We start from the raw sequence: 15,670 nt of genomic DNA on the forward strand, positions 1-15,670 counted from the left end.
TGGAATGCTGATAACAGCTGTATACGTTTAGGCTGATATGACTAGCATGCCGTGGGATCATTTTGACTTTGTTGTCGTCAGTATTTTGTGGTTGAAGCGGAAGAGTTATGATGCACGTCAAAAAAAAGGCTGGCATTCACATGTGGTATTCACATACCTTGCACGATTTCATTCATTCTCATCGTCACCATGCAGCTTCCATTGGTGAGTTTATCTGATCTTTCATGGCATACTCTGTTTATCAGGTATTAATCTTTTTAATCTAAGTCTGAATTGTAGGTCGTGTTGGGACGAAAGGTCTGATTGCACACCTCACAGGGAAATGTCTATTTGCACGTGCAATTAAAATCAAAAAACCTAATCTTAGTGTAGTCTTGATTGAGTCAAAGATAATAGATAATAGCGATCGTGGTTATGGTTTGCATTCATTTTAAAACTGTTGATTTAGTTTGGCTTAGAGAAAAAACGGTTTTACGTGCTCGAATTTGGTAGCAGATTCGGTAAGGCAGTCGAAGATCTGTTTCCTTTCTCAGAAGTCAAAAACAAGCATGCAGGTTTTGAACAACAGAGTGCTACTTTCTGTTTTCAAGTCATTTAGTAGTGAATCAAGCACTGATTTTATGAATGCAATCGTTCTTGATCTATGCCATTCGTGTCAAAGTAATGTGGTACTGCACGAACAACATGAATTATGTTATCATCATTTTGACAAATTAGACTTTTATTTTGAAGCAATTTTTTTCACGGTTACAATTTTTGTACTCTAGTGCTAATATATCTGACTGCAATATATTTGATGGATTGCAGCATATAGATATACATTTATAGACATCTTTCACTTGTTTCTAGTCGTGTGACATGCCCAGACATGTCCATTGCTTCACTATAATGCTAATATTGCTCAACACAACAGTTTATTATTCCAATTTAGCAGATTTTACGTATACCAGTAAAAGTACTAATGCGAGGTATTATTTATTTTTATTAAGCACATAAATATGTTACTATATTTGTAGTTTGTTTAGCATTAAATAAATGTATTTCGAATACATTTTAGTATATTTATTTCCCACAACGTGCATACCATCAGAATGCAAGTTATTGGTTACAGTCATGCTGCAAATTGTACATATCTTCAGCATTACAAAACAAAGTTTCTTCTCATGGTTGACCTAAATAGCTTACACGTTGTGGCAGCCATTTTGACACAAGCACTGTCTTCAAGCTCCACCCACAAAACACATCTTAGTGCCAAAGGGGCAGTTCTAATATTCTTTTGAGTTATTGTGGTGCGAGTTATTGATTATTGCGATCTGAATAATGCAGTGCAAACTAACAGATTGTTAGTTTTCTATAGAAACCATAAAATATATTTTATACCTTGTTCTGTGATAATAGGGGGATGAAAAATATTGCATGAACAATTCATAAAACTGCCATTCGGAAAATATAGGAAGAAATATTACAGTAATAGTAATTCGACTCACAGTTAGTCGACTAAAGGGACAAACACCTTAAAAATTTCCCCACTTGTACAGAACATTTGCAGCGTTTGATGCTGCATGATGTTAGTTTTTCTTTTCGTGACTTGACTTATACCCATTGTAAAGAAATGGCTCAGGACAAAGAGGTAAGTAAAACAGTAAAGATGCTTATTGACACAGATGAAGTTGGCAGAATGATGTGAAAAAAGATTTGGTTGGTAGAAGATCACGTGACAGTACATGTCTCTAGAGGGTTTTTTTTATTTTGTGAGGCTGATGCCACACACCAAGAATAAAAATATTCAGTGTTACCCGCAATAGTGAAGGGTTTTTTCTCTCTCTTCTTTAATCTCAGACTTACAATAAAATACAATACAATTTGGATTTTTTTCATTGCAATCATTGCTGTCCATTGTTTTAATTTTATGAATTGTTCACACAATATTTTCCAAACCGCTTTTATCACAGAAGATAAGATACAAAATATAGATATAAGATATAAAATATATTCATCACAATAATCAATAACTCGCAACACAATAACCCCCAAAAAATATTGTGCTTTTTGTAGAATAATTGTATTTATTGTATTTTTTTTACCTGTCTTCCCAGACCCGGAGGTTTTATTTTTAATTCTTCAAGTTCATATAAAACATACTAATTATACAAAATTATGAAAATCTAAACTGAGTGAAATACTTTAGGTATTTAATATTTTTAGGTGTAAAAATTTTTTGTATATATTTGAAAGATAATAAAAGGTGTCATCTTATTGTGGAATATTATTAAAAAGTTTAAATTTCTTTCCTCAAAAAAAGCAACACACACAAGATATACATATATATATATAAGTAAGTATAAGTTAATGTCTATTATCACGATATCAAAATGTTTCAAGTTGTATATACTGTATATATGCCTAAATTGTGTTGTATATCTGTTTACAGGTGCTGATTTTTTGTCTGCATCTTTGCTGTAATGCATTACAAAATGGTAATTTCAATTTCATCTATCTTATGTAATTGTCATAATTAAAAGATTTGTGTTTTACTGCAGCTTACCAGAATCAGCTAGAATGTGCTAAAGCTTTATAGTAAAGTGCAAAAACTCTCTCGGACTACCTGGGTACTCCCCAGCATTGTAACACACATTTCCTGACAATCTATAATGACACGGCTGTGTGTTTTCCGCTTAAAAGTCATCTGGTTTATTTTACATTTGACGTCTATCATTTCTGATCTGAACAGAGTGCATTGCACATTTTTTTGAAAAATGTAACTGTTTTGTTTTCAAAGAAACGTGCATCAACTTCATCGTGGCATTTATAGAGACTGCAGAAAAAGTGTCTTGCTTTAAACCAATGGACGGGCAAGGTCCAGTTTGTAAGTCTCACAATTCAACGCAGTCATGTCATATGGAATACAGAGATGGCAAGACGTGCATAAAGTGGCTGGTAAACACCGAACTCACATGTGTGACGGAATCTGATGAGATGCTTAATATGGGTAATAAGGGTTTTTTTTAGCACTGGAAATAAAAATGTTTATGATTGATGGTTGATTTGTATATATATCAGAATATATGTTTCTCCTACAGAAGTAAACGACTGTGCCCGTGACCAAAAATGTGAGTCAAAAGCTGACATTTAAAATTTAGTTATAGTGTACTTAATCATGAAGTAAGTATTTATTGAATATTTTTTAAAAGTAATTTTTTCTTTCTTTTTTTTAAGCTATCAGTTGCAATGGAGAGTACAATTCTGGTAAGCTTATTTGATCAAACTTTTCTAAGCTTTTCTAACAAAATAAACAAATGTATGACTGCACCCTAAATTCATATAATTGCTTTTTCTTTTATCCCAGACCCAGGACGTCAAAATTCTGCGTCATCCCTATCATTGAGTAAGAATGCAAAAATAATAAAATAAAAAATAATCAGCTGCTATATGTTTGAATCCATCATAAAATAATTCCACATGTTCATGTATCTAAATTATTATGTTTTTGTTTTTTGCAGGCATTGTAATAGCAGCTTCTTTTACCGTTGTCCACTGGGTGTCACTATGGTACTACTAATAGTTTATAATAGTTTATAACGTAATACTAAATAGTTTATAATCCGTTTTTTAAATCTGATTCTCAAAAGATCACCTGGGGCCTGTACCTTGAAACTGGTTTAGCTGACTAGCCAGGTAAGGTCTAGTTTAGTTTGTGGCAACTCGGTACCCTGAAAGTGGTTTTGCCTTTATCAGTGTAGTAACTTACGCTCCACAGCTGACCTGCTCCAGGGCACGTTATGTTCTGGTTTAGAGATCTCAAAGCAAAATTTGACACATCTCTGACACTACATTTTTCTCTTACTCCAAATTAAAAGACATTATAAAGCATCTTTACAGATAATCGTCTTAATTTTAGAGATGATTATTCTTTAAAAATAATTTTTTATAATTTCTATAATTATTATACTGTTAATAGATTACACAAGTCAGCTTAGTTTAACAGTACTTAAGCTTAGTTTAATAGTAAACAATTTTATTTTAAATTAATATACATACAAATAATATGCAATATAAATACGTTTTAGAGTTTAAAAGAGCGTTTTTATCTCTATAAATATCATAAACTCTATAAACAAAATGTACAAGTTTTATGTGCACTTACGTGATTAGATGTTTTGGTAACATTTTATTTTATAGTTACACCTATTAGTTTCTTATTAGCCTGCCTATTACTAGAATATTAGCCATTTATTAGTGCTAATTAAGCACATATTAATGCCTTATTCTACTTGACCTTATTCTACATCCATAATCCTACCCAATGACTAAACCTAACAACTAAGAATGTATTTAAGGAAAAGTCTTCTGTAAGGCCCATGTACATTTTGTTTGGTCCACACACTGCATATGATTATATCCCATTAAAAAGAACTATAAAAGAAAATATTGATAATGATATTATTGCACTTTATTTGTTTATTTTTAAATAAATATTCTGTAAAAATTTGAATTGTCCATAATATATATATATATATATATATATATATATATATATATATATATATATATATATATATATATATATATATATATATATATATATATATATATATATATATACATATATACACATATATAATTATATAATTCTGCCCTCCAAAAGTTTGAAAACACCATAAAAAGTGGGTTTTTGGACAATATTGACATAAATCCCTTTTCTAAATTGTGCTAATTTTGCACTGAAAACATATTTTACTAGATTAACAATTTACAAATAGAAAATACTTTAGTTTTCAATTCATCAAAATATCCACCATTAACAGCTATTTCAGCTCTGCATAATCTGGACAAGAAAAGTGCATTTTAATTTCAGGTTCACTTTTAAGCCAACTGGCTAGTCTTGCAAATCTAATAGGAGTGCGTAGTGACACAAACACATGGGCAGTTAAGTAAACATCCTGCTGGTCAATGCAATAGGTGTTACATTTCCGATGGTGGTGCTATTGAGAATGGAGATAAATTCAGTAACAAAGCAACAACTGCTCTACTCACATGCAGGTTGTAGTGAGTGTGACTGACAGCAGCTCCTGGGGTTTATAGTAGAGGTGACTGGGGGAGAGGGCCTCAGGGGGCCATTTCCACAACCCTCATTTGAAACCTTTGGTCCCCCGTGATCTGTTTTCCCAGAATGCCCTGTAGAAGCTCTAACCTCTCGGGCTCCGAGTGTGTTTACTTTGAGTTAATGAATGAGCTAGTGTTGGAGTGAAAGTGGGTGAATAAATGCTAATCACATCCCTTTCCCTCAAAATAAAGCCTCCATTTCGCCCCTTTCCTGTTTGCTTTTATTCCCCCTTAAGTTAAATCACCAGTAATCGTGCTTTTAAAAGCCAGTCAAAGACAAACCGCAGGTCAGGAATGAAATGCTCGACTAGCACTGCCAGAAAAACATGAGAGGGGGAGGTTTAGTGTGCAAGGAGCGTAAAGCCAGAGTTGAGGTGTCATATGTGATGTCAAACTCTCACTTCTCCAACAATGCCAATTGAGTAAACACACACAAATGGTACAAGTGAGGGAACCAGGAGAGAGAGAGAGAGAAAGAGAGATAAAGAAAGAGAGATAAAGGAGGGGCCGTCCTTACTTGCTCTTCTAAGCGGGAGTGAGAGGAGGTCCAGAGGGAGGAGGCAAACGGGGAGAGCAGGATCGAGAAAGAGAGTGAGGGAAAAGAAGTGGCGCTCTGTTTGTGGAGCAGTCTGGGACCATGCTGTCAGGCAGCACTCTGATCTGGATTGGGGCGCTGCTTCTGGGGCTCGAGGCTTCGCTGTCCAGGGCGTCTGACTTCCAGCACCATGGCTATGAGGACATGGTTAGGGCTCTTTTTGCAGTCCAAAACGAATGCCCCTACATCACTCGCATCTACAGCATTGGTCGGAGCATAGAGGGACGGCACCTATATGTCCTGGAGTTCAGTGATAATCCTGGCATCCATGAAGCATGTGAGTCTTTTCTTTACTCTTGTACCATGGCATTAAATTCCTCACCCATATAGCTCAGGCAAAGTCTAGCATGCTCCTACTGAAGCTGCCAGAGCTGATTGGTGAAGTAATAGTTTGGGTTTTCGAGGGAAACAGCACAGAATTGTTGATATAAAGCTTTAGCCAGTTATTCACTGGATTGCCTGGCCAGCCAATGTTTAGCGTCAACTTGATTTATCTTGTTGCCCCTCAAAGACTCACATACGGTAAATTGCATCCAGCAATGGACAGTAATGGGTTTAAGGGGGGAGTACATGCCTGGAGATGTGGTGAGTGTTAATATGTTGCAGGCAGGAGCAAACCTCATTGATCTAAAACAAGTACATTCCCACAGGATAGACTTTGACTCTTTAATAGCTCAATTGTTTCTTCTAGAAACGGAGAGCAAATGGACACTTCTGCTTCTCAGATGATTCTATTGAGAACAAGTCCTCATTAATCTTACATGTGTCTCTTCTAGAGTTCCAGAGGAGAACAATCTCTCAAACTGTTCTCAAAATGACCAAAGTTTGGACTTTACATAAGCTTACACATTTCTCATCAAACTCTCTAAGGAACCGAGTTATCTGGGCTATGCTATGCATTTTCATTTTGTATCGACAGTTGTCTTTTGCACAAAATTTTAGGAGAATCGTATACTTTATGAGATATGAAAAAGCAACTGCTGCAGTAAAATTTTCTAACTTTTTTCTTGCCAGAAGACTTAGTTCCTTTGTTCACTGAAACTGCTTAAAGCAAAAAGGATCTATCAAAAAAAGGAGTTAATAAATCAGCTTATGAAAGCAAATTAATCTTTGCCATCAGATTTAAAGATATGCTTCTCTTGGCAATATGAGCACAAAGGTAAAACCTCTAAGAGAATTGCAGGATGTATACATGTTCCTTATGGAGTACAAAAACAGGAACCGGTGCAGCAGAGTGGGCAAAGTTAGAGTGACCTGAACCTTTAGATTGCCGAACAATGTTTGCGCTTCATGCGTTAATGTCGAGGTCACTCGTTTAGCAACTCTTTGAGCAGAGGCACAGCACTGTTAATTTAATTATTTGATGATTAATGGGAAGACCGTGATGAGTCTGCCTGCACACAGTGGCTAATTAGATTTGCGATCTCGCCGTCACTCACTTCCGCATCAAGAAAGAACAAACGGAAATCTGCTGGTACTTGTTAGAAGAGATAATTGTGAATAATGAGCTGACAACTGGCTGTGAGACAGGAATTTCGATGAGAGTGGCCTGCTGCGCTGTTAAACACTCAGAAAGCTTTTGTGGCAGGAAAATTATAATTTGAATTCATTCATATTTGATACTAGCATTTATGGTGTCATCTTACTCAAACGCAGGCACATTGTAAATTGACCTCATTTGTTTTAAAAGGGTAGATCATATGCAGATAATTTACTCAATCTCATGTTGTTCCATTATTTCCTGTGAATAAATAAGGTCTGTATGTGTGAAAATTATATTTTGCCAAAATCATTAGGATATTAAGCAAAGATTATGTTCCGTGAAGATATTTTAGAAATTTCCTATTGTAAATATATTAAACCTTCATTTTTTTATTAGTAATATGCATTGCTAAGAACATTATTTGGACAACTTTGAAGGTGATTTTCTCACCTTCAGATTTTTAAATGATTGTATCCGAGCCAAATATTGTCCTATCCTAACAAAAAACAAAACAAAAAAAAACTTCTGACTTGTTTTATGGTCCTGATTCACATATAAAGATATAAGGATCTCCATTTTCCATCCTTTCATTGTATAAAAAAAGTATTTCTTGTTTTGCATTTCAAAAAAGGAAGTTGTGCATATTTGTAACAAATTATGACAAAATCTCTTTAAATATTCAGTAGGCAACCTTTTAGAGCTTCACATGCATATTGGATCTTAATTTACGTAGTTATTTCTTCTGAACTGCCTCATATGCATGCATAGAACTTGTTTGCTTGTTATTCACGGATGCTATTCACGGATGTGACCCTATGACCCCTTGACTTCCTGACTGGTGGTCACCTGACCTGTGTTTTTCAGTGGAGCCCGAGTTCAAGTACGTAGGGAACATGCATGGAAACGAGGTGCTCGGCAGGGAACTGCTCATCTACTTAGCCCAGTTCCTGTGCGAGGAATACAGAGCAGGAAACGAGCGAATCACGCACCTCATCCATGACACACGGATCCACATCCTTCCTTCGATGAACCCGGATGGATACGAGGTTGCAGCCAGGCAGGTATACAGCCCTTAGTAGCTAATCTGCATTGTAAAACAGGTGTACTAAAATGCCACATTTCTTAATGCATGACCAACAGCTCATGGTGTGAACACGAACATGCATATGTATACACTTATTTATTCAGTATGGCAGCTGTGGCGTGGGAGTGTTGTAAGTCTCTGGTGGCTCCCAGTTTGTTATGAAGGAATCAGCCATATCCCAGAGTGTATTGCTGACTTTCTTCTAAGACTAATTACGCCAGAAGAACTCACAAAAATAACGTACCAATATAAAACAATGCACACAAAAATACACCCAAAGTTTTTTTTTTCTTGAACAAAGCATCCAAACACCTACTGTACTCCATTCACACTTCTAGAATGTGAAATTACAGTAATGCAGACTACTTCTTGATCTTACAGACTAATTATATGTCCAGCAGTAAATGGTGGTTGAAAGTGGCCACACACAACCAGTAATCAAACGTCTCACTTGGACCAGACATGAACTAGCAGAGAAAAACCACCTCATTTTTTTTTTTACATTGTCTAGCTTGCTTACGCAATACATTCACACACACAGCAAACCACTTGAGGTATAAGTTTCACACCTGATATATTGAGAATGTTAAAAGTTGATAGCCCTCCCCAAAAGTTGCTTAAAGGATATAAAATGATTCACTCTTTTCTCTGAATTACAGGGTCCAGAGTTCAACGGTTACTTAGTGGGACGTGGAAACGCAAAGGAGGTGGACCTGAACCGTAACTTTCCAGACCTGAATGCTCTTATGTATTACTACGAGAAGCACAATGGCCAAAACCACCACCTGCCACTGCCTGACAACTGGGAACTACAGGTGGGCATACACTGCTCTTGCTGTCTGTTCAGAATGAGATGAGCTGGAGAGACCAGTCAAGCAATTAGTCACGGAGCTTTTGTAGCGATTTGAAAGTGCAGAAAAATGTTTAGATAATATAAAATATACTTTGCAATAAAATATATTTTATTAGATACAAAATAATATGTTTTACATATTGAAATTAATACTTTTATTCAGCAAAATTATTTTTATTATTATTATTATTTTTTTTTTTACTATAATAGCAGCACAGTTTTCTAATTAACTTTTAATTAATTAAATTTTAACGTTTAGTGAGTAAAGAGAAAAACAGCACAACCAGTGTAGTCTGACTCCTGAATCACATGACTTTTATAAACTAGGTTTTTAGAAAATCAAAAACACAAATACAAACAGGTTAGTCTGAATTTCAAAATGAATGAAAGGCTCTTTTTAATTTTTTATAAATATTAATTTTGTCTATTTCTATACTGTTCCTTCAAGATATAGGCAAAAAATAATAATTATTGGAGCTAGAATCTTTAAGAGGAAGCCAAATGAGTATTGCTGAATTATCTCCTTACGAAATCAAACATATTATCAGACTGATTTGGGGATAAATAACCTGTGGAATGACACTAAAAAAAAAGTATCCCAAATTATCCAAAATATTAGCCAATTCAATAAACATGTAATGCCTACATCACTTGTGAAAGACTGGGAATGAATCCCAGATTCAGTTATCTGTGGGTCATTCTGCCCATGACATTGGTGCTGCTATCAGCATGTTCTAACAGAAATGTTGTGTATATCTTTTCATGGGGTGACATTTCTTATAGCCATAACAATCCTTAACTCAGAAAATTCACTGTTCCAGTCTGAAGTAAAATATAGGATAAGGCCAGTATCCTGCATTGTGAAGAAAGACATTTTTGTTTTTACAGTTGGAGAGCAAAATTAAACTCTTCATTAGTCTGTCAGTAACCCACCCAGCTCTTGTTCTGCTATCTATCAACCTCCAACAGGCCACCTTTGACAAAATAGAAAGCCTTGGCTTGTCTAAATGACTTTTTTTTAGCCTGTACTGCTGTTAGTCTTCATGAGCTCTGGATATTTTGGTTAGCCTTTCACGACTTGCTGAGTAATAAAATACCAATCTCATCTGCAAGGATCCATGCCATCCATCATGAATTAAGAATGTACGAAAAAAATTCTTGTGGTTCAGTGAAAGCAGAAACATTTGATCTTTAGTGCAAATTAGTTCAAAAATATGCTTGTTTAAAATATAGTACAGAATTTGACATTATGTAATGTGCCAGACTTTTGGACTCCGTCAGAATAATACAAACCATTTAACAGCTCTTTCCAGGAACAATTCTTTATTTTCCTCAGTCTACAATGAGAACTCTAGCTTTGGAGAAGTAAATGTGTTCACTGGCAGCCAGACATCAGTTGGAGGAGTATGATAAGTTCCCATCATTTCTCTGTGAGTCAAGAGCTGTCACTTTCACATCAAACCCTGCTCGTGACCCTCTGACCCCAGCGTAGGCTTCGCACTACACTGAACTAAGCAGGGAGAAAAACATCTGTGTGCGTTCACAGCACGAAACCCGACTCTTCAATGACAGCTGAGGCCAAAGGGACCCTTGGATGTTTATATATACAGATCCATGCATAATAAATACAACGTCTCTTCAAAACAGAACAAGAACGGGATCAATACCCAGCAGCCATCTCCAAGGAGCCGTCCAGACTGATCGTACTTAATACAACAGGGCCAGGTGGAGGTCTATTACCCCTTCACCTTTCCTGGAATACATTACCACATGTCAGATTTCTCAGATAACAACTTTGAAGGAATATTCTAGAACTCTATTTAATGGCACAAAAACTTAAAACAAAGCCTGAAAAGACGCACACAGCATTTGTGTTTTTCTGGTTCTTGCAGGTTGAGCCGGAGACTTTAGCGGTGATAAAATGGATGCAGAATTATAACTTTATTCTGTCGGCTAACCTCCACGGTGGCGCCGTAGTCGCTAACTACCCCTTTGATAAGTCTCGTGAACCCCGGATAAGAGGCAAAACATCATACTCGGTTACCCCCGATGATAAAATTTTCAAAAAGGTATGTCAAGCGTATAATTTTCAACTTTAATGTAATTTTAAAGTTTAATGTCTAGAAAACAGAACACAGAACTCAACCAATTGTGTGTTTATGGGGGTGGGGGTTATCTGTTAGACTGACCAATGGCAGATGGGGGGAGTGTTCATGAAACCTGTTTTGAAGTGAATCATTATTTTTGCAATTCCTTTTCATAGTGCTGGTTTAAGATGTCTTATCAGCTAAAAAGCGGACAAAATTCCAGTATTACCAGCCAAATTATATTAATTTAGACAAACAACCCAGCTTAGGCTAATTTAAGATGTTTTCTTTCTTTTTTTTCAGCAGAGTAATTGCACAGAAACCATACACTTTTTCAACTAGTAAAGAGCTGACTGTTGTTTATTTCTCGAATTCTCTGGTGAATATTTACAGATTTTTTGTGTTTATGCACTATGTGTGTTTAGTTGGCAAGGACATACTCCTATGCCCACAGCTGGATGCATAAAGGCTGGAACTGCGGCGATTACTTTGATGAAGGAATCACAAATGGAGCCAGCTGGTACTCTCTGTCTAAGGGTGGGTTATATTCTACATACCACAGTTCTCATTCAATTACTTCAACAAGGCTTGTGGTCTGGTCCCATCTAGAAGCCTTGTAATTTCACTGAAATTTGGGAATTACAAGCCCTTTTATCTTGAAAGAAACAAGATTGTTTTCTAGTTTAGAGCCATTTTACTAGTAAGTGTGCCAGTCAGAAAATAATTTATATTATTCAAATTGCTTTTAAAATAATTGTGTAGGGGGTAGCTTTTACATTAGGTCATATTACAAAACTAAAACATTTGCATATAAAGCAAAATGTAAAAAAATGTAAAGCATGAGCATGTGAACAGTATTCATGTTCATATCTTTTGTGCACATGGAGGTGTTTTGTGTAAGTGATGATAGGGTTACTCCCGCCCCAAAATAAAATTCTGTCATTAATCATGTCGCTCCAAACTTATAAAAAGCTTAGTACACAATTTGAGATATTTTGGATGAAAATGGGGAGGCTTGTGACTGTCCCATTGACTGCCAAACAATTGAAAGATAGGAGCTGGGAGAATTATTGTATGCACCGAATGATCTCCAAAATGGCGCCAAGGTGACCTTACAGTGCCAAATCATTAAATAAACATGTTTTTTTTTCCATACAAAAAGTATTCTTGTACCATCATCATATTACTGTTGAACCACTGATGGCAGATGGAGCAGTCTTTCATACTTTTCTGCACCTCGACGGTAGTAATTGTTTGGCAGTCAATGGGACAATCACAAGATTTCATATATCATCCAAAATATCTTAAACTGTGTTCCAAGCTGTTATGGTTTTGGAACAACATGGGGGTAAGTGATTAATGACAAAATATTCATTTTGGAGTGGATAATATCTGACCCTGGCCAACAATTAAGAATATAATATATATTTAAATTGTGATTTGAAAAAAAAAAAAATATCGCTTAATGTCTCTGAAGGGATGCAGGACTTCAACTACCTCCACACAAACTGCTTTGAGATTACTCTGGAGCTCAGCTGCGATAAGTTTCCTTCAGCGAATGCTCTCGCCGGTGAGTGGCTGGCCAACAGAGAGGCTCTGGTGTCCTACATGGAGCAGGTGAGGAACTCCTCTTTTTCACCGCTTTAGTCTCAGCTCTGTCTGCCTGTAATGAAACAAGTAGAAGTTCAAACTCCATTTCTGCATTCAAACCATGTAGCAAATTGAGAGAGCGCTTTGTATTCCAAAGCAAACAAGCAGAAGGAGGCCAGTATTCTAGCAAATACAGGTAAGAAGGACAAATTGGTTCTCCATGGCACTAACAGGTAATGAACCTGTCCCTAGGTACTTATAATGTGAAATTGATATGGTGCTTCAGGGGTTTTGTTGTGAGTTCAAGTAACACTACACTGTTCTGCAGCACTTTTAAAGTAATGGATGGAATCGTTTTACCACTTTGAGTGCAGTTCCCTACCGCTACCGAAAGTTTAATTGACTTGTCTCCTGTCCTCCAGGTGCACCATGGGATTAAAGGCATGGTCTACGATGAGAACAACAACCCAGTTAGCAATGCCATAGTCTCTGTGGCAGGCATAAACCATGATATCACCAGTGGTGAGAGTTGTTCTACATTTAAAAGCTGATTTTGTAGAATGCTTTAATACTTAATTTAATGTATCTGATGCTGTTTCAGGAACGGATGGAGACTATTTCCGTCTGCTGTTGCCGGGTACCTACACAGTGACGGCTTCTGCACTAGGTTACCTATCTTTCACCAAAACAGTAACAGTGGGACCGGCTGAAGCTGTACAGGTAAAAAGCAACATTAGAAATACGCTATTCGTTATTAACATTTTTTAATAATAGACTAACATTTTTTGTTCTTTTTTTCAGTTGGATTTCTATTTGAAAGTTCAACCAAAAGGGACAAACATGAACATTAAAGCTTATCCCAACAAGAAAGGTTCATCAACAGCTAAAATTCCTCCGACCAACCTTGGCCCAAGATAAAGAGCAAGAACTACATAGACATAACAAGTCGTTGCTTTTTAAACCGAAGAACAACAAAGGGAAACGTGGACTCTCACTGTGACGAACCTCACTTTTACTACGTCATGTAGATTCTCTGTTGTTTGTATAAATGCATAAAAGTGTGTTTTCATTGTGAAATCCATATATTGCTCTCATGTTCTTGTGGAGCTTAAATATATATGTCTTATAATGGCTTGGAATATAAAGGAACTGGGAAAAAGTAGGTAATGTACTGTAAACAAAAGATATTTCTATTTCTATGAAAAATTAATCATAGATTAATAGAGAAGTTTAGATGGACTGTTACTGGAAATTTGTCTGAATATGATAAGAAGTCGATCAGTATAAGGTTAATTATCTCATGTGGATAATAATAAAATAAACATTTTATCACATATACTAATGTTGGTCTTTTTCTCTACTCTCCGGACTATTTGTTTTTAAAAATATGAACGTCTAATGTCATGAGCATGTGTGAATGTATGAAAATGTATTTAAACTTTCATTAAGAAACAGAACACACACTTACTGTGATTTTTTTTTAAAAATCACATGCATATACGTATGATCTTTAAACGTTAATATGTGATGTTTTATTAAAAATCATCTTTTAATTTACCATTTTCATGCAAAGTACAGAATTACTGAAATGAACTATGTACCTAATAAACTTTAATTAGTTCTTTGCTTAGATTAGAACAGCAATATGCAAGGTTGTACAGATAACTTGTACATCCTTGTTCTAAAAATCAACATAAAAGTGCTTTTTGTACTACTATGCAAAGTGCTGATTAGCAGACTCGGATTCATATGTAAGAATAGATAGGTGGAGGCATACCAACACTACACCTTTTCCAACTGTTCCTAATCGAACTTACCTAAATCAAATCCTCAGCTCGTTAATAGAGACTCTAGAATCAGAAATATGTTGGTCAGATAAGGGAGGCATCCAAAACGTGCAGTGTGCATGAACAGGGTTGGGAAACACTGCTCTAGATTATGCAAGCTATTGTTGCGAAGCTTGCATAAAGTAGTTTTAAATCAGCTATCATCTGTGTTTTCCAATTGATTTACTGTATTATCTTAATAAATCCTCAGCTGTAAGCATGCTCCTGTTTACTGAAGCTACAGGAACACTAGGGGTCAGTGCTGTAGCGGTACGGTCAGGCAACTGCTTTAACTCTGGTTAAAAGTGTTGAATATACCAGAAAACATAGTAACACAAGATGTGGAGCTAAAATTGATATTTCCTACTCCATTTTCCAGTTTCAACAGAAAAAGCATCAAAATAAAAAAACGGTGCCCGCCAAACTATTTTTTTTTTTTTACCCTGCAGCTTAAAAAGTATTTTAACACCTGAAAATGTACTTTTTAGTATTCAGTGTGATCTTATCAAATAGTGAATCAGTTCAAGAACATCAAGATATATTTATTATAGCTGATTATTTTGTGTTTTTAAATCTGCAGTGAATGTTTCAATAAAACGATCCATTAAAAAATACATTTGCTTTAGATGGTAAATGATGTAAGGTAAACAGTGCTAATATTTTAATGTGTTCTTCCTGATTATTATCACAAACAGAATAACAGTGCCCTCTGAATAACAAAAAAAAGGAAAATGTACTCCAGAAATGTTATGCACAAGGATTAGACGTCCCTGCCGCTGGAAAATGTGAGCAATATTTAATCTCTTATAACCAAGAATAATGATGTTTGGAGAGCTGCCCCGTCAATGAGACTGAAAATGACGGAAATTTTGTGTAAAAAAACGCGCCAAGAAAAAAATGATGATTCATACCACCTATTAGTGGTCTGCTTCCAATCAGAAGATAAACAATCTGTCATTTACAGTCCATGAACACACTGTCCGGACAGTTGCAAAGCGAAGTAACAGGATTTCATTGTAAATGAGAATGCTTCAGCGACACAAAGTTCA

The 15,670-nt window shown here is 35.8% G+C and overlaps 1 protein-coding gene across 1 annotated transcript; it reads left to right on the forward strand.

The window, feature by feature from the left end:
- The first annotated feature begins 5,618 nt into the window (after positions 1-5,618).
- Positions 5,619-14,129, forward strand: cpn1 (carboxypeptidase N, polypeptide 1). Its single transcript, XM_043254230.1, has 9 exons — positions 5,619-5,975; positions 8,046-8,242; positions 8,925-9,080; positions 11,011-11,187; positions 11,631-11,742; positions 12,683-12,822; positions 13,218-13,317; positions 13,397-13,515; positions 13,597-14,129. The coding sequence occupies exons 1-9, from the start codon at positions 5,741-5,743 to the stop codon at positions 13,711-13,713; spliced, it is 1,353 nt and encodes a 450-aa protein (XP_043110165.1). The 5' UTR covers positions 5,619-5,740; the 3' UTR covers positions 13,714-14,129.
- Positions 14,130-15,670: the final 1,541 nt, after the last annotated feature.

Source organism: Puntigrus tetrazona, chromosome 12, assembly GCF_018831695.1.
Source record: "Puntigrus tetrazona isolate hp1 chromosome 12, ASM1883169v1, whole genome shotgun sequence".
Classification (NCBI taxonomy): Eukaryota; Metazoa; Chordata; class Actinopteri; order Cypriniformes; family Cyprinidae; genus Puntigrus; species Puntigrus tetrazona.